The sequence below is a fragment of the Canis lupus genome, chromosome 32 (genome assembly GCF_048164855.1).
Source record: "Canis lupus baileyi chromosome 32, mCanLup2.hap1, whole genome shotgun sequence".
NCBI classification, from domain to species: domain Eukaryota; kingdom Metazoa; phylum Chordata; class Mammalia; order Carnivora; family Canidae; genus Canis; species Canis lupus.
The window spans coordinates 43,058,805-43,080,897 of record NC_132869.1 but is presented as its reverse complement, the minus strand read 5'-3'; the positions used below and the strand labels follow the sequence as shown (position 1 = coordinate 43,080,897).

The 22,093-nt window shown below is 36.6% G+C and overlaps 1 protein-coding gene across 10 annotated transcripts in view; it reads right to left on the bottom strand.

The window, feature by feature from the left end:
- The window catches only part of SCAPER (S-phase cyclin A associated protein in the ER), a 431,009-nt gene that overhangs the window by 205,626 nt on the left and 203,290 nt on the right, over positions 1 to 22,093 (bottom strand). For all 10 annotated transcript variants that reach the window (XM_072809831.1, XM_072809829.1, XM_072809834.1 and 7 more), the window contains 2 exons: positions 19,737 to 19,802; positions 8,950 to 9,076 (listed from right to left, as the gene is read on the bottom strand). In XM_072809831.1, coding sequence (XP_072665932.1) covers positions 8,950 to 9,076; positions 19,737 to 19,802 — 193 coding nt within the window. The remainder of the gene's footprint in view (positions 1 to 8,949; positions 9,077 to 19,736; positions 19,803 to 22,093) is intronic.

Genomic DNA, 22,093 nt, shown 5'->3' with positions numbered 1-22,093 from the left:
CAACTTCTTGCAAGATCCATCTAGGAAGGCAAAGGAAACAAAAGCAAAAAAGAACTATTGGGACTTAATCAAGATAAAAAACTTCTCCACAGCAAAGAAAACGCCAACAAAACTCAAAGACAACCTACAGAATGGGAGAAGATATTTGCAAATGACATATCAGATAAAGGGCTAGTATCCAAGATCTATAAAGAACTTATTAAACTCAACACCCAAGAAACAATCCAATCATGAAAAGGGCAGAAGACGTGAACAGAAATCTCCCAGAGGAAGACACAGACATGGCCAACAAGCACATGAGAAAACGCTCCGCATCACTTGCCATCAGGGAAATACAAATCAAAACCACAATGAGATACCACCTCATACCAGTGAGAATGGGGAACATTAACAAGGCAGGAAACCACAAATGTTGGAGAGGATGTGGAGAAAGGGGAACCCTCCTGCACTGGTTGGTGGGAATGTGAACTGGTGCAGCCACTCTGGAAAACTGTGTGGAGGTTCCTCAAAGAGTTAAAAATAGACCTGCCCTACGACCCAGCAATGGCACTGCTGGGGATTTACCCCAAAGATACAGATTCAGTGAAATGGCAGGACACCTGCACCCCGATGTTTATAGCAGCAACGTCCACAATAGCCAAACTGTGGAAGGAGCCTCGGTGTCCATTGAAAGATGATGGATAGAGAAGATGTGGTCTATGGATACATGGAATATTCCTCAGCCATTAGAAAGGACGAATACCCACCATTTGCTTCTATGTGGATAGAACTGGAGGGTATTAATGCTGAGTGAAGTAAGTCAGTTGGAGAAGGACAAACATTATATGGTCTCATTCATTTGGGGAATATGAGAAATAGTGAAAGGGCTTAAAGGAGAAAGGAGGGAAAATGAGTGGGAAATATCAGAAAGGGACACAGAACATGAGAGACTCCTAACTCTGGGAAACGAACAAGGGGTGGTGGGCGGGGGGTTGGGGTGACTGGGTGACAGGCACTGAGCGGGGCAATTGATGGGATGAGCACTGGGTGTTATGCTATATGTTGGCATATCAAACTCCAACAAAAATATATACAAAAAAAAAAAGTTGAGTAACTTACAACTTCTATTTTTGTAGGAAAATAAAATAGTTTTGCGAAAGAAAGAAAGAAAGAAAGAAAGAAAGAAAGAAGAAAAGAAAGAAAAGAAAAGAAAAGAAAAGAAAAGAAAAGAAAAGAAAAGAAAAGAAAAGAAAAGAAGAAAGAGAGTCCTTTTCCGGACACCTGGGTGACTTAGTGGTTGAGCATCTACCGAAGTCCAGGGCGTGACCCCGGGGTCCCAGGATCGGGTCCTACATGGGCTCCCTGCAGGAGCCTCCTTCTCCCTCTGCCTGTGTCTCTGCCTCTCTCTCTGTCTCTCATGAATAAATAAATAAATAAAATTTTTTAAAAAGGAGTCCTTTTCAAAAACAAAAATTAAAATTAATAAAAGAGACTTTTTCAGCAGCGCCTGGGTGGCTCAGTCAGTTGAGCATCTGACTTTTGGTTTTGGCTCAGATCATGATCTCAGGGTTGTGGAATTGACCCACATCAGGCTCCATGCTCAGAGGGGAGTCTGCTGGAGATTCTCTCTCCTTCTCCCTCTGCATTTCCCCCTGCTTGCTCATGCTCATTCTCTCTCTCGCTCTCTCTCTCAAATAAATCTTTTAAAAAAATTTTTTAAAGAGTCCTTTTTACAAAGCCACAATAAATTATTTCGAGACGACTAAAACAGTATGTTTTTATAAAAGCAAGCCTCACCATCTAAAGAATAATAGAAGTTATTTTGAAATCATTATTATCTAATTGTTTTGTTTTACTGAGATATAGGTAACATATAATAAAATGCAGATTTAGGTGTTCAGTTTGATGAGTTTTGGCAACTGCATACATTTATGTAACCACTAAGATAAAATACATGAACACTCCTTCATTTTCCTTGTTTCTTTTTAAAAATAGAAACCATATACAGATTAAACCTTTGTCAGATTCCTGAAGTGACAATTCCATTCCTTACACTCATCTAATACACACTAGTTGAAAAAGGTATAAGAAATATTTTCATTTTGCTTTGGGCTAAAGGATTTGTCATCTTCTGTTCAAATATGGGTTTCATATAAGCTATGTGTAGTTATTTATCAGCTGCCATGAGGAAATAAATACATAAATTGAGAACATAATAAAATGAGGGGATCAAAATCAGAGGTTTCTATGATAGAATTCTTGAACTGAATAATTCCAACTGAAAATAAGAGAAGCAAAACCAAATGCAAATTGAAGGACAGGCAGTGTCTAGCAGGACCTGAACACAACTTTCTGAATACAATTAGATTGAAAAAGCTCTCAGGATGAGTGGTTCATCTCTGAGTCTAGGCATGTGTTAAATAGCCATAAACCTCAGTTGGCAAAGAGCAGGGGAACAAAAGGACAGGGTTGGGAAGAGCTTGTACTTTTCTACTACCTTCCACAGTTATCTGCTGGTGGAATTTTGCAAGATAATTTTTTAAAACACCAAAGAATGGCAGGGTTTGCTATAGGTATCAAAAAGTCAACTGTGATTTGACATCTCTCAATTCCGTTCAAATTATGATTGCTATCAGCTATGAGGTTTGCTTATTCAGTTTCAAGAGATTCACAGCTGAATCTCTAAGTTTGGCAGGATTAAAAAAAAAAAAAGTTAGGAAAGGCAATTGGAAAAATTCCATGTCCAATCCATCTGCTTAAACTGTTTACTTACAGTAACAGCATACAAATGTCTCATGTTGCTGATAAACCACAGAAAGCTTCTGGGATGCTGTTACTATCCAAATTCAAATGTAATGTTTATCATCACAGAGTAATGAGAAAAGTCAATGAAAATACAAATCATGCTCACTTGGACCAAATTTAATAAAATGGCACAAACAAGGAAAATGCCTTTGCATATATAAGAATGTTTTAGAAACTCTTATTTGAAATAATCAAACATTTCTGCAACAAAAGGTTTTGGAGCAATTTATTTTAACTTGAATGTTAAATATGGTTTCATTGTGAAACATAACAAACATACAGGAAAGTGAGAAAACATGTAAGTACAAATTGAAGAATGACTGTAACACGAACATTGTATAATTGCCATCTGGTCAAGAAAAAGACTAGAAGAACTCAAGAGGCCACCTACATGAATCTTCCCAATCACCTTTCCCTCCCAACTCCCTTAATAATCATTATCCTGATTTTTATGGGAAATATTTTCTGTATCTTCTTTATAGTTTCCCTTCTACATATACATTCAAAAACAATATATGGACTTTGGTTATTCTTAGGCTTTATATAACTGGAACTGTAACAGTGTACGTATGTACATGTTTGTATACACATATACACACGTACACACATAAACACATATTTTTTTTGGTGACTTGTTTTGCCTACCTAACATTCTGAGATACATCCGTGTTGTTCACTACAACTGTAGTTCATTTTTCTTTTTTGACTAATATTCTGTTATATGGATACACCCTAATTTATATATTTAGCTGTTGATGGATACTTGTTTTTTCCCCCATATCTGGTAATTATAAAAATGCTACTGACCATTTGTATATATGTCTCTTAGTGCATATATGCATTGCTTTCTGTAAGGTAGAGACCTAGAAGGAAAATATGATGTGTATGCCTGCAACTTTAGTTGATAATAACAAACTGCTTTCTAAAGTGGTAGCATTAACTTATATCATTCCAGTGCATGAGAATTCCATTGCTGTAGATTTTTGCCAATAGTTGGTATTGTCAGTCTTTAATTTTTGCCATCCTGATAAATGAATCACAGTATCACACTGAGTTTTTCATTTGGAATTTTCTTTTTCTGTTTTTTAAGATTATTTGAGAGTGAGAGAGGGCAAACCAGGGGAAGTAGCAGAGGGAGAAGGAGAAGCAAACTCCCCACTGAGCAGGAAGCCCGGTGAGGGGCTCAATCCCAGGAACTTGGGATCATGACCAGAACTAAAGGCAGATTCCTGACTGAGCCACCCAGGTGCCCCCAATTGTAATTTTCTGATTATTAAAGAGATTGACTATCTTTGCATTGGGAAAGCCTATTATCTTAACCATTTTCCTACTGGCTGTTCATCTCTTTTTCTTATTAACTTGTAAGAATTCCTTATCTACTCTGGATACTTTTTTTTTTTTTTTTAAGATTTTATTTATTTATTCTGAGAGAGAGAGAAGCAGAGACACAGGCAGAAGCAGGCTCCATGCAGGGAGCCAGATACGGGACTCAATCCTGGGTCTCCAGGATCAACCCCTGGGCTGAAGGCGGTGCTAAACTGCTGAGCCACCCGGGCTGCCCTGGATTCAATTTCTTAATGAGTTATAAAGATCTTCTTTCATTCTATTGTCTTTTTATTATTTTTCTGGTGTCTTTTGATGAATAAAATTTCTGATTTTTAATGCAAATTTATCACTTCCCTATACAGTTAATTTCTTTTGTGTCTTTTCCTTGTCCTGTGAAAACCTCAAAGTCAAGAATATATTCTTCTTTGTTATTTCCTAAAAGTTTATTTTGACTTTTCACATGTAGGTCCATCTTAGAATATATGAATTTTCTCTTCATTGGGTTTATTCTGTTATGTGATGTATAGTTTTCTTAATTTTGATTGCTAAAATGTTCAGTTCTTAAATTTCTATTTTTTTCAAATGTGCTATACTTTTTAGAAAATAATATGTATATTCTTGAACACAGTAAGCATTTCCCTGTTGGTCTGTTTCCATTGATTTTTATCCATGCTGTCTTGCCTCTTTATATGCTTAATTATCTTACTCTGCCAGACACTGTATTTGAAATTTATTTTGTTGAAATAATTTGAAACTTAGATTGATATTATCTTCCTCCAGAGTAGATTTCCCATATACTTCTTCTATCAGGCCCCTGGAGGTGTTAGCAATCCAAGATTACTCTACTTTTTTTGTTTTTCGGCAATTGTGATTTTTTTTCAGCTGCTACCTAGATGATTTAAAGTTGAGCTGTGGTCTGTACAATGAATGCCATACTTCCAATCTACCCTTTCACCTAGTGCAGCCCTTTAATATCTCAGCCCAAAACATGGGGATTTTGCCCCAGGCCCTACCACCGATAGTCCTAGACTCCAACATTTTTAATCCACCAGTTCTGCAACAATGTCAAAAGTATTACTCAGATTCTCATCCACTTCTTTTGGATCACCAATTGTACCCAACCCCAAAATGGCATGTTCCCAGATCTCAGCCCAGTAATTCCTCACTACTTTGTTAGTCATTCAGTTCCAATTTATATTTTGCCTAACTTTATTAATTGGCATCAGTAGGAGAAGTGTTCTGAATTATCTACTCTGTCCAGAACTAGATATTTTCAAGGTTTTTATTTCTTTAAAAGATAAAAAACATAGTTTTATAATCTTTAACTGGTACTTAAAAAGCCTTGCAATTCTAGTTTCTGCTTGCTATTACTCATAATGATTTATTTACTTTTGCACCTCATTTTTTCGACTGTGGCTACTTGTTCTTATAAAATTACTTGACAGAAACTATCTGAGGCCTAGGATAAAGGTATTTTCTTTAAAAAGGACTTGCATTTCTTTCTGCCAAGTTCCTATGGACACCCCTAATCAATCTGGGATTACTTTAAATTCAATTCACCATTTGAAATGATACAGGTGATGTGTATTTGGCCTGCAAGACCACAGCTGGATTATAGTTATAACTTCTGCACTATGCCAAGGCACTTTCTTTGTAATCTCTGAGAATGGGGTAAGAGGGTTCATGATTATGTTACAAAATAGGTTATGGTGGTCTTATCTTTATAAACAGAAAAAGTGTTAGATGTCATATCTTAGACAGCCCTTAAGCCTTTACTTTTGTTCCCTACCCCATGAGGCTTGCAAATCATAACTTACATTTGCCAGCCTGGCAAATGCTCTTGGGGGATTCAGTTATAATTGAATACAACTTCCTAAATTCTTGTTTTTTCTTTGACCTGGTAATTCCTCCATTTCTTCTTAGCAATTTGATGCTTTTAATAAAGTTACTTTAAATTTTCCCCAGTATTTTTAGATATTTTTGTTGGTAGAGTGGGTGCAAGTACTCTATCTAGACCACCATATTTCTTGCAGAATTGGGTGGAATTTGTTAAAAATTATAACATACGCAACACAGCTTACAAACTCTGTTTCTAAGCAAAATCAGAGAACCAGAAAGTCAGAAGGGACATGACACAAATGTAAGTACTATAATTTTCATGCTTCATTAATTTCCTGATCTCTTTCATTGTAAGAGTATTTTTTTTCATTACAACAGTATTTTTATGCATCACAAAAGTTTAACCTGTTGGTTCTAAAGTAGTTCTCAGAACTTTAGAAAAAGTATCTAAGGAAAACCGTATCAAAGCAGTAATAGCAAGCATCACTGTGTTGTGATCTCAGTTAAGAGGATAAAGATCTCAAGATTCATTCCTCAGTAAGTACATGTCCAAATTCCACCGGTCCCACCCTTGTCACTTCTAGGCTGTCTTCAAATCCTTCACTGGGTACTTGGCTTTGGCTCTAATGATTTTGTTACTCCAGGCAGTTTTCCAAACAAAAAGGAATGGTTATTTACAATTCCTAGACTGAAATCATAAATATCAGCTGAATTACACTGAAATGTCAGTATAACACTATGAACAGAATTCCACATAAAGTGAGTCTGTCTTGGCTAGGTAAAAGGGATTTTAGTTATAAAAATAGCAAAAGGATCTTACTGTAGGTAAGTTTAGACTCTCAGGTGGTCCTGCAGTGTATACTCTGAGGACAGCTTTACAGCAAGGTTTCTGACACAGACCATTTAGACCGGGAGCCAGACTACATTTTTCTTCCCCAAATTATAAGGAATCAGTGGTATTGCAGTAAAATCGCCCCTTTGTGAAATAACTTTACTTAGATTTTCATACTGAATACCTTTCTTATACAGATCATTTTACTTTTTCCTCAGAAATTCTGTGATTACTTCTCTAAAACAATATTCATGAGATAAGGTACACACAGTGGTATCTTCAAGTGAACCCTTTTTTGTTCAAGTATAAGTGCCCTTTATAAAAATAAAATAATCAGCATGTGCTAATTTTAAAATAGGGATTTTTTCAAGGTATTATCAAACCTCCAAACACTCCCATCTAGCACATGTCTGACAATTACCAGTTTCTGAACTCGCTGACACTCTGAAAGAGATGCGTCATACGGAAGGCTGACTCTTCGGGGCTCTGCCGCAATGCCTCAGTGAATATGCTGCTCTCAGTCCTACAGAGGATTGTGCTGTCTGATGGCAAAATGCAGCCGAACACTACCTTGTGAAGCTGGTCATTCACGTGCCCGAGAACGCAGTAATTCCATCCCTGAGGCATATGCCCTAGACAAGCACAACAATTCTCAAAATACGATCCTTGGACCGGCAGCGTCAGTGTCACCTGTGATATACAAATTCTTAGGACTCACTCCAGACCTACTGAATCAGAAACCCAAGGAGAGGTGTGTTTTAACAAGTCCTAAGTGATTCTGATGTAGACTAAAGTCTGAGGCTCCCCACTTTGGAGAAATGGGTTCATTTGCTCTGATACAAGAATGTTTGAGCAGCACTGTCTCTAATCGCTCATTTTCTTTCTCTCTCTCTCTCACACAAACCCATACACATTCAACTCCGAATGAATTCAATTCTGAAAAACAATGTCCTTGTCCGGAAAATGTATTAAAAAACTGTATTATTAGCACAATGAAGTACTTACTATACAACAGAGAAAATAAATAAAAAACAGCTACAATTATAAGCCTAAATAAAACTTACAATTTTACTTTTGATTGAAAAAATTACAGAAGTCTACAGTATGATATTTTATAAAGGTCAAATATGAGCAAGACTAAATAATATCTATTTAAGAATACATTTATGAAATAAAGAAATAAAGACATTAAAAACAAAGAAAAGATATCCTTTTAATAGAGTATAGTATTTCTTTCAGAAGGAGCAGAGGTAGGAATGGAGTGTGGAAGGATCACACTGGGAACTACAGATGTACTGGAAACAGTCTAGTTTTTAAGTTGGGTGATGAATTCACAGTGTGTTAGGTATTCATTACATTCAGGTTATTTTCATCACTACAGTCTTTTATGTGTCTCAAATATTATAAATTTAAGACCCAGAAAACACACAAAAAATGCAAATAATAAACAAAGATGCTCATTACATCAAATAGATAAATTAAAAACCAACTAAGTGATATAAATTGTGTGAACTGTAATATGTTCATTTAGTTATACAGAATTTTTAAAGACACCAGAAAATATGATAAAATTAGCCAGATAAATTCATGTAAGAAATGTGCAGTAAAAAAGGTTAAGAAGAAAATAAAGTGTCAACAGTGGATATTACAGGGATTTTATTTCTTCTTTGTACATTTAAAAGTTTCTATACTGAGTAATAAATACCTTAAAAATCATTAAGAATTTTTTAACTATTGCAAGAACATTTAATGACTCTAAGTCATTAAAGAAAACTGCCAAACCTTCTATTGGAGACAGTAAGGAAACTGGTGCTTTGTGGAAATCTGGTTGTTATTTATGAGTTCTGTAATTCGAAATTTTACATTTTCTGCCATAAAACTGTATACTTTTATTACTGTGATTCCATGTTAAATAATTTTATTTTTGTTTGTGTGGGGAAAAATATGACTGATTCAAAGAACATATTTATTGAGGATTTCAATTAAAATGACTGAAAACAACATCAGTTTGAGAACGAAAGGAAAAAACATCCACTAGTGGTGCACCAGCTTTTGGAAACACAGAAGAAATGCATAACTGAGAGTCAGCCTTATAGTCTTATGACCTGTCATAGTGAGAAAGAACCATAAAGATTAAGGCCACGCAAGGCAAGAAATTAGTTACATACCTTTTTTTCCAATATTCGAGCGATCTCTCCTAGGGTCCGATCTAAAGCAGAAACTTTATTGTTTGCCCATGAGCCACTGTCCTGTACTTGCAGTTGTTTTAGAAGATCTTTAGCTAATCGCTGAAGCCTTCAATACAAAATGAAAGGGAAGAATGACTTCAATGAATTAGACTATAATATTTCATTTTCCTAAACAGTTTGAAACAAAAGTTACTTTCACTATTGTATTGGGAACTGCTTCACAGAGCACTCCTCCGGCTGACGACACTTCATAAATATCAACCTAGTCCTCGTGGCACAACACAGAACTAGAGGACAGTAGTGCCTGCCACTGCTGATGGCATTTACTTAGACAACAAGCAATTACTTACTTTTAACCAGGAAATAAAACTCATTACTTAGACCACGGATTCTTTCCTGAGTGAAGTGTGCGTGGTATTCTTCGCAGCTCTTCCTCGTCTGTTTCATATACCTCACTCTGAGCAATCCCATTTTCCGCGTATTTGCTTAAGCAGCCCACTGACAGATAGTCACCATACATCCTCCCAAATCTCTCCACTTCGCCCCCATACACCGTTCCCCTGTTGTTTCATCTCCATTTTTACCTGTGATAGATTCTGTAGGCCACGATTATAGTCACTTCCTGGCAAACATGCTACGTTCCCTCTCTGTTTTCTGTTACTCCTACTGGCCAAACCCCAGCAGTGGTGACAGTCACTAAGTCTTTCAGTAGGCGAGTGCCATTCTCAGTGTCTTCATGTATAAATTTATTGAGGTGGATAATGAACATCTGCCAGCCTTTTCCATCTCTGACCTTGGTATGACTACACATTGAGGATCTTACTAAATCTGTCTAGTCTGATCACTCTCCACAAAGACTTGCTTCATACATTATCCATTCTCTTCAGAACGTCATCATTTCCTTTCTCCCTCTTGCTTTCAAAAGATCTTACACTTCAGAGTGAAAACAGAACTTCCAGAACAAGAAAATCCTCACCTTCTGCCACAAACTCAAACCACAAACTTTGCTACAAGCCCATCTGCATTTCACCCATACTCTCCTTTGCTTCTCCTATTACAGTCAAGGAAGGCTGAATCCTCCCGTGTAGGGCTAATCTGGCCACACAGACTCTGCACAGGAAGTCTTTCTGGATCAAACTCATCCTCTTTGGGCAGCCTGGGTGGCTCAGCAGTTTGGCACCGCCTTCAGCCCAAAGTCTGATCCTGGGGTCCGGGGATCGAGTCCCACGTCAGGCTCCCTGCGTGGAGCCTGCTTCTCCCTCTGCCTGTGTCTCTGCCTCTCTCTCTGTGTCTCTCATGAATAAATAAAATCTTTAAAAAAGATCATCCTCTTCTTCTTCCTTCAGTATCTTTGCAAATGCTCATTCATTCCTTCTGAAATGCTTCCCTTGCCTCTACATTATCTAGACGATTTCTACTTATCCCTGAGTTTTCAGTGCAAACATTACTTTCTCTGATTTGACTATTCCCTCAAATCACTCATCACGACTTTCCCATGCAAGCTTTACAACAGAACTTTCTGCAATGATGGGCATCTTCCATATCTGTATTGTCCACTACAGTGGCTGCTAGCCAAATGAGGCTATTACGTACCTGCCATATAGTTAGTGTGACTGAGGAGCTGAATTTTAAGTAGATTGATTGATTGATTGATTGATTTGAGAGCGAGCGAGTAAACGAGGTGGGGGGTGAGGGGAAGAGAGAATCTTAAGCAGGCTTCACATTCAGCGCAGAACCCCACATGAGGCTTGATCTCATGACCCCAAGATCATAACCTGAGCCAAAATCAAGAGTCAGACACTAAACTGAGTAAGCCACCAGATGGCTCTTAAGTTGCACTTAACCTTAATGATTTAAATAGAAACATGTAGCTAGAAGCTATTCTATTGAACAGTGTAGAAATATAGTCTTAACTTCATCAAAGAGGGCTCCTGTCTACCTGTTCACTGCCTTATCCACAGGACCTAATATGCTACCTCTATCATAAGTGCATTCAATAGATATTTAATGAATAGGCTAAAAAAGAAATTTCTTCTTTACTTTAATATTAATAATATCCATAACTTCACAGGTTACAAAATACATGAATGTACATGATCATATGTAACCCTATGAAAACAATGTCTATTAGTATTATTCCCACTTGAAAAGTGAAGAAAGTAAGGCTCAGGCAAATTCAAGGGCTTTCCTAAGGTCTCACGACTGGTAAAAAGTATTGGCCTTTGATCCTCAAATCCCATGCTTTTGTCTCCAAACCGTATTAGTCAATTTAAATAAGAGCATTTTGTTCACAAAGAAATAATGCCATAGAATACCATTTCACCTAAAAATGTATTTGTGTAAAAATTTTAAATTTCTCAAAGAATACAACAGCAAATGCAGCTCAAAAAGGCACTGGTGAACTCCAGTTTAAAATAAAATCTAGGGCAGCCCAGGTGGCTCAGCGGTTTAGCGCCACCTTCAGCCCAGGGTGTGATCCTGGAGACCCACGATCGAGTCCCACGTTGGGCTCCCTGCATGGAGCCTGCTTCTCCCTCTGCCTGTGTCTCTGCCTCTCGTTCTTTCTCTGTATGTCTCTCATGAATAAATAAATAAAATCTTTAAAAAAAAAGGGGGGGGTCTCTTCCATTTGGCTGTTAGCTCCATGAAGACAAGGAAGGCCAGCTTTAAAAAAAAAAAAATCTAAGCTATCTGTGTGAAGTTTACTTTGATATGTCAAAGACTAAATATAAACTCTAATATCAGAAATACCTGTACGTGAATTCTAGCACCTGTACATACCACACAGTAAACCATGGAACAGTTTTTTAACTACTCTGAATCTCAATTTCTTCATTTTAAAAGAGATTAAAAAATATATATGTATATATAAAATATATAAACATATATATTTATGTATATTTAAAACATATAAATATATATTTATGTATATTTTAAAATATTACATTTTTATATATTCATATTTAATATTATATATATATATCAGAGCTTTCGCAGATTGGAAGTAATTAGTGTAACGTACCTAACACTGTTCAGGAGTAAAGTAGACATTCAATAAATGATCAACTATTATTACTATTCATTGACAGAAGGTCTCAATCTAACGAAAGGAAAAAGGGAATATACAAAAAACACAGAAATAGAATAAGAACAACATACTTCTTTTCCCTTTTAATCAAATATGGGCTGGAATCCCATTAGATTAAAATTACTGACCTTATCATGTTGAGGAATACTGGCAGCAAACTTTATCGTGCGATAGATAAGTAGCCACTTCAGCTCTTGGCTGAATAAAGTCTATACACCATGTAACTAAATATTCGGCCGCAGCCATGGATGCATATGAATCTAGCAGTATTCTTACCAAGAATGGTCACATTCCACTGAAAACCAGGGGTACTTAGGGAGGCACAAGGACCATTTTAATTCACAGAATACAAGAGGCTTATATTTCACCCTGAGGTAAATCAAATCTGGGACTCCTATGAACCTACCCTTCAAGGAAGAATGCCAAATCAAGGGGATGCTTTGGTAACATGAGATAAACCTCTGTTTCATTCCCTGCCTCCACAGAAGTACCACAAATAACATAGCCCCTCTCAAGAAAAAAGCATCAGATTTTGATTCATACTATGAATAATTACAGACCGTCAGGACTCAGGCCCTGAAAGTTATATTTTCCCTACCAGGGAAGAAAAGAAGCTGTTTAGAGGGTGCAGTTTTTAACACAGAAATTGTTCTGTGAGCTACTTCTGGCAGAAAAATTTTCTAGCATGAGAAGAAAAAGAGGCTCTGTAACTCCTAGCCTAGAACATGAGAATTATCTGTCAGATAAATGGCTTTGTGGAGAATGTTGTAAGGTCAAATACTTTCTTCTCAAAAATTAAACAAATCCCCACAACAACTCTAAGTTCAAGTGTGTCACTGGCAGACGGTGAAATGTAAATATATTTCTATAGGGAACCCTAACTTGTATCATGGTGAGGTTCTGGGGGGTTCATTAGGATCATTGGAATGATTTGTAAAAACATAAGAAAAGACGCTAGGTCCACATTAGAAAACGTCGCTCTTTAGTATGATAGACAGGAAGACAAACACATTAACAATTTTTTCTTTCACTTCCACTATTTGAAAGGTACATGGTCTAAATTTAGGGCAATTGGTTCCCCTTCTATTTTTAAATAATATGTTGAAGCCTTTATTTCTAAATATAAGAGCTTAAGAAATCCCTATATAAGTTGAAAAAATCAATGTACAGGCATTGCCTCCTACATTGGACACCCTTCATTTTTGCCTGCCAGCTCCCTTCTCATGAAAGAAGAACCCATCTTTCTCTTTTAAGGAACTACCTTGCCTTCACAGTACACGGGAGTACTTGATGTGCTGGGGTATTGCTTTTGAAGTCTTGCTTTTCCCAGGCCCTCACTTTCAGGGGAAAGAACTAGGAAATGTTTATTTTATGTATTTATTTTATACATAAAAATAAAAAAATATATCATATACATATATGTATTCCTACACATTTACATCTATAGTTCTATTTCTATATATTGGGAAATACAATTAAAACAAATGCCTATAATTCCAATTTGCTACAGGGTCTATTTTTCCTGGATATTTTTAACTCTTCTCCAGCAGTGAGCAATCTGCCTTTCATGATCCTTAATATATTTATGTGTTTGACCAAAAACCTACATGTAACATAACATCCATCTTTGTTTCTTTTATTTTTTTTAAGAATTTATTTATTTATCTGAGAGAGAGAGTGAGCACAAGCAGGAAGAGCAGCAGAGGGAGAGGGAGCAACAGACTTTCCACTGAGCAGGGAGCCCAGTGCGAGGCTCAATCCCAAGGCCTGGGGATCAAGAACCAAGCCGAAGGCAGAAGCTTAACCAACTGAGGCACCAGGTGCCCCCCATCTTTGTTTCTATACACATGCTATTATGCTCCTGCTTGGGCTCTGCCTCCCTTGACTGGGCTACTGTGCCTTCTCACCCTGCTTGGGTTTCAATTCAGTTGCCTTTGTCAGGCTTCCCTCTTCACCTGGGCTCTGACACACTGTGCTAGGATGCCCTTCCACGTATCCTCATTCTGCTCTGACTCACCACACCAGGCCTTGGTGCCCATCCCACGTAGAAGCTCCCTTCTCTCTGCTTGGGCTCTGAGACTCCACATCTGGCCGCCCCTTTTACACCCTGCATAAATAAATGTCCACCTTAGCCTATTCAGTCTCTGACATCTCTCACTGTGTCACTGATACCTCCAGCCATCTCCCTGGTGCAGATGGCTGTTTGGGTATCTCATCTAATGACTTCAGGACCAATTTTTCTGGAAAAGGGATGGGTAACTAGAGCAAGAGAGAAAGAATCATCTTCATTTATTAGCTAGAATAATTTAAAAAGGAGACAATTAAAAATTATAATAATAAGGAGACAATTCGTCTACTATCTGGTTACCAAGTTCAATCAGTTATAATAATTTTCCTTTTGGAAGCTCAAATTGTCCTATTTTTGTCCAGTAGAAAACTCTTAAGTTGACTACTGATTCCTTTGACAAAACACTAGCAATCTTTGAGAGCTTCCTTGCCATCTAGTACGATGGCGCATTTGGGTCTAGAATCAGGCACTTTTCTAAGAAGTTCTTGCTTCTTTTAGTGAGAAATGATATTTTAAGTCCCAAATCAATGAACTCACTGCCACTGTGTTGATCATTGTTTCAATGGCTCTTCAATGGATAGAGCTAGGAAATAAGTGTGTGTATATACATATGTATGTATATACAAATACGTACACGCACACAAATATACATATGCATACCACTTTCTGAAGGATAAAATACCCCATAAATTAATATAATTTAAATTCAGTCTTATAGGGGTGTTACCTGATTTCTTCTATATTACATTTATTTCCTTTCTCCTTTCATTACTATCTCCTGCAAACTGAAAATTCAGCTTTTCAGGAACATGGGATAGAAGAATCTTAGTTTCCATAACATCCTTTACTTTATCCCATATTATATGCACAACAGACTCAAAATAACATTACTAATATCATTACCAAAATAATTAGAGAATGGTCAGTTTATTAGCATATAATTCCTATTCACTGATATTTTTCTTAGTTATACTATAAAATTATGAGATAGTTATTATGTAATATTCTTTTGCTTTTGGGCATCACTCTTAGTTCTATAAGAAACTATAACTTTTATGTTATTTTTTAAAATTTTAGATCCTTGAGAAAAAGATGTGGACCAAGGATTTTGCAACTGGAAAAACTGATTTTTGATATTTAGGACATGCAAAAAAAGCAAGGCAAACTGTTCACGAGCACTTCCAGGAGAACCTACTTGAAAATGAGGTACAGGTGCTTTGGTCAAATTGGTTCCCTACACTTTGCATTGGAAACATGAGCTATTTGGGGGTTCTCCTCCTTTCTTTACAATTGTTATCCCAATTGCTTCTTTTTGCTCTCTTTCACACTGATGTCAATACCATGCAGATCTGGTGGCTGTCTGGATTTCCTGGAGATACCTGGGAATGTGGTTTTGTTGTAAATGCTGCCATGGCTTTTGGTTTTCTTAACTATTAATCTGGTGTCTATGTGAGGATTTGGAGACACTCATAAATTATGCTTCTATAGCTACTGCTATTTTTTCTATATTTATAATTTAAAGGAACATCCTGGTTACCCAGTAAGTAAGGAAAAGCAGAAGCCGTGTAAGACTAATTAGAAGCCTACTACAATATTCCAGATGAGAGACAATAGTCCGTTAGACTAGTTATTGTGGAGGTAATGAAAAGTGGTCAGATTCTGAATATATTTTAAAGATAGAGCCAACAGAATTTGTTGGTGGACCGAAAGTGAAGTGTGAGGAAAGAGAGGATGACTTTAAAGATTTTAGTCTCAAAGGATGGATTTGCTATTTCCTAAAGATAAGAAAACATGTGAAGGGTAAGGTTTAAGAGCAAATTCCAGGAGCTTAAAATTTGCACATGTTCACTTGAGGGGGCCACTTGAAGAGACAGATAACTAGGTGGAAACACTAAACAGGAAGCTGGATATTTGAGTCTAGAGTTCTGAGGAGAGGGCTAGGTTAGAATCAAACACTTAAAAAACATCAGTGATTAAATGTTTAAAGTCATAAACCTCAATAAGATTAACAAGGGGGATCCCTGGGTGGCTCAGCAGTTTAGCGCCTGCCTTTGGCCCAGGGCGTGGTCCTGGAGTCCCGGGATCGAGTCCCGAATCAGGCTCCCGGCATGGAGCCTGCTTCTCCCTCTGTCTGTGTCTCCGCCTCTCTCTCTCTCTTGTAAATAAAAAATAAAATAAAATAAAATAAAATAAAATAAATAAAATAAATAAAATAATAAAATAATAAAATAAATAAAATAAAATAAAATATAAAATAAAATAAAATAAATAAAATAAAATAAAATAATAAAATAAAATAATAAAATAAAATAATAAAATAAAATAAAATAAATCTTTAAAAAAAAAGATTAACAAGGTAATAATTCTGCATTTGAATTCTCAGGAGAAAGGCCTGCTAGTGTCAAAAATCAAAGAGACAAGAAAGAACCAAGCAAAAAATACTGAAGTAGAGCAGTCAGTCAAGTAAGAGGAGAATCCAGAGAAAATTCTGCAGTAGATTGTTACATTAAAGGATCCCACTATCCATGACTTGTATAGTCTCCTACAGTGACTCTGAACTTGGTGAGATGACTTGCTTTGGCCAACAGGACATAAGCAAAGGTAACACAAGCAGAGGCTTCAAAAGAATTAATAATTCACGTGAACATTAATTCAAAAATCCTCAACAGAGGGACACCTGGGAGGCTCAGTGGTCGAGCATCTGTCTTTGGCTCAGGGTGTGACCCTGGGGTCCTGGGATGGAGTCCCACATCAGGCTCCCCGCAGGAAGCCTGCTTCTCCCTCTGCCTGTGTCTCTGCCTCTCTCTCTGTATCTCTCATGAATAAATAAATAAAATCTTAAAAAAAAATACTCAACAAAACAAGCAGAATGAATTCAACAGCATATTAAAAGGATTATCACCATGACCAAGTGATCTTTCGTCCTCAAGGGGGCTGGCCCAGGCTTCCTTACAGGGTAATCACAGGGAAGCAAGAAAGTGAAGTTGAAAGCAGAAGCCTTGAGGTGTCTAAGGCCAAGTCTTGGGAATCACCTATTGCTTCCATAGTAGTCTATAGGTCAAAACAAGTCAAGAGGCAATTGCACTGCTGGGGATTTACCCCAAAGATACAGATGCAGTGAAATGCCGGGACACCTGCACCCCGATGTTTCTAGCAGCAATGTCTACAATAGCCAAACTGTGGAAGGAGCCTCGGTGTCCATCGAAAGATGAATGGATAAAGAAGATGTGGTTTATGTATACAATGGAATATTACTCAGCCATTAGAAACGACAAATACCCACCATTTGCTTCGACGTGGATGGAACTGGAGGGTATTATGCTGAGTGAAATAAGTCAATCGGAGAAGGACAAACATTATATGGCCTCATTCATTTGGGGAATATAAATAATAGTGAAAGGGAATAGAGGGGAAGGGAGAAGAAATGGGTAGGAAATATCAGAAAGGGAGACAGTATATGGAAGACTCCTAACTCTGGGAAACGAACTAGGGGTGGTGGAAGGGGAGGAGGGTGGGGGGTGGGGGTGAATGGGTGACGGGCACTGAGGGGGGCACTTGACGGGATGAGCACTGGGTGTTATTCTGTATGTTGGCAAATTGAACACCAATAAAAAATAAATTTATTATTAAAAAAAAAAAGAGGCCAGAACAAATTCAAGACGAAACGAAATGAGACCACCTCTTGATGGAATAGTAGCAGTTATATTGTACAAGGTCATGCCACCAGGAATGGCTGAACTTCTTCTTCTGGCTATCTTTGTAAATACATAAAATCTTTAAAAAAATAAAATAAAAATCTCTTTATCAATTTGCATGTTTATTCATGTGCCAATGCAAAACTATTTTAACTACCTGGATATTATTACGATATTATTAAATATCTGTCAGTACAGTCCTACCTCATTTTCCTTTAAAAAGTTTTTTCTCTAGAACTTCTCATTTTCTATACGTTCTTTAAAATTATTCTATTGTTTTAAAGGCAGTTATTTTATTCAGCTTACACTTTGGTTGTAGGAGAATTTGGAAAATTTACTATACCATGTTTTCTATTCAAGAGTATAATTTGTCTTTCTACATATAAGTCTTCTTTTATATACCCTTTGTTATAATGTTAGCATTTTAAGGTTTTCAATTTTTATGGAGCCTTCATATTTCTTGTTAAGTTTATTCTTAGTTTACTTTTTTTGTTGCTATTATAAATGATATTTATGTTTTCTAACTGATTATCAGAAAAGAAAGTATTAATTTTGTAGCCAGGATGTTGCATAACCTTAAGGCAAGTTATTCATCCTTTGTAAGGCTTAGTTAGCTTCACTAATGAAATTCATTTAGTTCTTGCAAGGAATAAAGGAGTCAACACAAGTAAAGAGCCTAGGAATAAGGCAAAGGTTCAGTAAACATTAGCTATTATTAATATCACATTAATTTGGTAGTTAGCCATCTTACTGAATGGATTCTCTAATTTCTACTAGTTTTTCACTTGATTCTCTTAGGTTTTCCAGATATACAGTATCATCATAATGTTGGTAATTTTTTAACTTCTTTAATATTTTACAATTTTTTTTAGAATCGCAATGACTAATAGATTGAAAACAATAATTTTTTAAAGGATTTTATTTATTTATTCATGAGAGACAGAGAGAAAAAGAGGCAGAGACAAAGGCAGAGGGAGAAGCAGGCTTCCTGATGCCAGACTCAATCAAAGGACCCCGGGATCACAACCTGAGCTGAGGGCAGATGCTCAACCACTGAGCCACCAGGCGTCCCCAAAACAATAATTAATAAAAGTAATTTTCTGATGGGTTATCTAATTTCTGACAGGAAACATGATTTGTTTTAAATGTAAATAATTGCTACATTAAAATGCTACAGCATATCTACACCAACCAGTGGTTATAGATATTCCTCAATTTGTGGCAGTTCGTTCTTGACTTTTTCACTATGGAAAATAATATTAAAATAGTCATCTTGGTATATAAATACTTAGGCACATTTTGCATTATTTCACTCAGCAGCTTAAAGTAGAAGTTCTAAGCTCTGGATTCATATTGCCTTTCAATAAGACTATACTAACCTGCACTCCCATCAGCATTGTTTCTGAATACCTTCTTCACTGCACCTCTACTGCTAATATATTTGAGAAAAGCAAAACGATGATGGTTTTGTCTAGCTATTGTGTAGTTACACTTACACCCAGTGGTGGGGTCTAAATCCTCATCCATCAGGCGGCCCTGGCACTAATCTTGAGCAAGATTCTCCTCAGAGCAATAACCAGCATTTTTCTAATTACTGATGTTCTGGATGAGAAAATTCTTTGCTTCAGTCTTGCCCACTGAAGAGCGTTTAACAGCATTCCTGGGTCTCTATGCATTTGATGGGAAAAGCACCATTTCTTTAAGCTGTGATAATCAAAATGTGATCACATACCCCCAGGCACAGCCAAATGTCCCCTGGCAAAACTGTCTCCTGCTGGAAACTACTGTGTTAGAAGAATGAAGTTCTAGGCTTCAGATATAAAGCCTAGGATCAGAGGAATAGAAGTTCAGATAAACTTTTATATAGGCAGATACCAGTAAGATAGAGAAATAAAATGTAGAATAAAATACTCACTTTGCTTTATAAGGTGAGTCAGATCCAGAATTTTTTGTTTCCATTAAACTTTCATATTCCTTGGCTCTGAAGAGAGAAAAGTTTATCACTGTTAGTTATTTTGCTGCTAATTTTTATAACAAACTAAAACCCTATGTTTTTCCTATCCCAATATTAGAAACATTATTGTAACACTTTGATCTCTGAGAATATTTCTTTGAAATACCATAAATGCTATCAAAAAAGACTAAAAGTAAGTATTTCTTTATAGGATAAAGATGAGCTTCATAAAAACATTTCTCTTTATAGACCTGGTACAGAACGGGGCTTATTTTTCAGAAATGTTAAAATCATGATAATTAAATTGGAAATCCTATAAATAAGTTTCTATAAGATAGTTGAAGCAGCTAAATACCCATATACCTTAAGAAGTATATAATGCAAAACTAAATACAAGAATAGATATTTACCATTAGAAATAATTTAAAAGGCACTGGAAATGACTAGACACTCAAAGATTTATCTTCTTTGTTTTTGTTATTTATATTTGCTAAATACCGAAAGTCTGGAAAAATCGTGAGATAACATTTCTCTGCCACTGTCTAACTAGCTGTAGCTTGCTGAATCAATAGGGATAGGCATCAACGGTTAATCAATCTAACATAGGCGTCACTATAGCAAATTAATTTCTCTTTCATTTTTAAAGTTTTGCCAGACATAGGATTTTTGGTGACAATGTGTTTGTTTTTGGTTTTTTTTAACCAGGAAACTGATTATGTCATCCTACTGTTTTCTAGCCTTTATACGTTCCAGAGAGAAATAAGCTGGTAATTATATTGAGAATGTTTTCATAGGAAGAGCTACTTCTCTTTTGCTTGCATTTATTTATTCATTAATTCATTCATTCAAGCAAGCATGAGCTGGGGGAGGGGATGGGAGGCAGAGGAGAAGTAGACTCCCCACTGAGCAGCCCAACATGGGGCTTCATCCCAGGACCCTGGGCTCATGACCTGAGCCAAAGGTAGCTGCTTAACCAACTGAGCCACCCAGGTGCCCCTACTTTTGTGACTTTCAAGATTCTTTGTCCTTGTCTTATAACAGTTTGATTAAAATGTATCATAGTGTGGATCTCTGAGTTTCTCCTATTTAGAGTTTTTGTTAAGCTTCTTGGATATGCAGATTCATATCCTGCATTAAATTGGAATATTTCCACCCATAATTTCCTCAAATATTCTTTCTGTCCTTTTTTCTCTCTACTCTCCTTGTGGGACTTCTTGTGTTGGTGTTGTGTGTATGTGTTCGTCCCACACATCTTTCAAACTCTGTTCATTTTTTTTCATTCTTTCCTCCTTCTGTGCTGTGGAGATAATCTCAACTGACCTAACTTCAAGTTCACTAATTCTTACTTCTACTTGCCCAAATTAGCTATTGAATTCTTAAGTGAATTTTTCATTTATCACTATATTTTTCAACAAAATTTCTATTCACTCCTCTGTATAATTTTAATTATATGTGTTAAAATATAACTTAATATAGTATCATTATTACTATTTTTCAGTTGGTTAGATATTGTTCTCATGGGTTCTTTAGTTCTCTGGGAATATTTTAACATTTTAATTTAAAGGCTTTGTCTAGTAAGGCCAATGTATGGGTTTTCCCTGGACACTTCCTATATTATTTTCCTGTGTAAAGGATAACTTTTTGTTTGAACACCTTGTAACTTTCTGTTAACAACTAGACACCTTAAATATTATAATGTGGCAATGCTGAAAATAAAAATCTCCTCCTTTGATTGAGTGTGTTTTGGGGCTTGATGTAATTTTATATATTTGTTTAGTAATCTTTCTGACTACAAGTCTGTATTTTTTGTCACTATGGCCACTGAAGTCTCTGTTCAATTAGCTTAGGGAATAACTTAAACACCAGGAATGACCAAAAAAAAAAAAAAAAAAAGTCTTAATCTAGTATTTGTAAATGAGTTGTGTATGTGGCTGAGGCAAACTGACAAAACACTGGCAGTTTACAACTCCTCCTTAGCCTTTGATTCCCACTGCATAGAAGTCTGATGATCAGCCAGAGACAAGACCTTAGGACTTTCTCAGGTCTTTTCTGAACATGCATCCAGCCCTGGATATACATGTGGCTTTCTAGATTTTTCAGAGAATGTGGGAGCTCTTCAATGTTTTTATTACTCAAAGCATTTCAATCTTCAGCCTCCCCCATCCCCTAGAAGTTTTTGATTATTGTTTGTTCTGTTTTCCCTCGCTCCAGACTATACTGACTAATACATTTGCCTTTAAATTGGTTTTGACAATTGCCCCCAGGGTAGCCTCCCCAGCTCTGGGAGAATTCTGAGTTAGGTGAAAGAAAGGCAACAT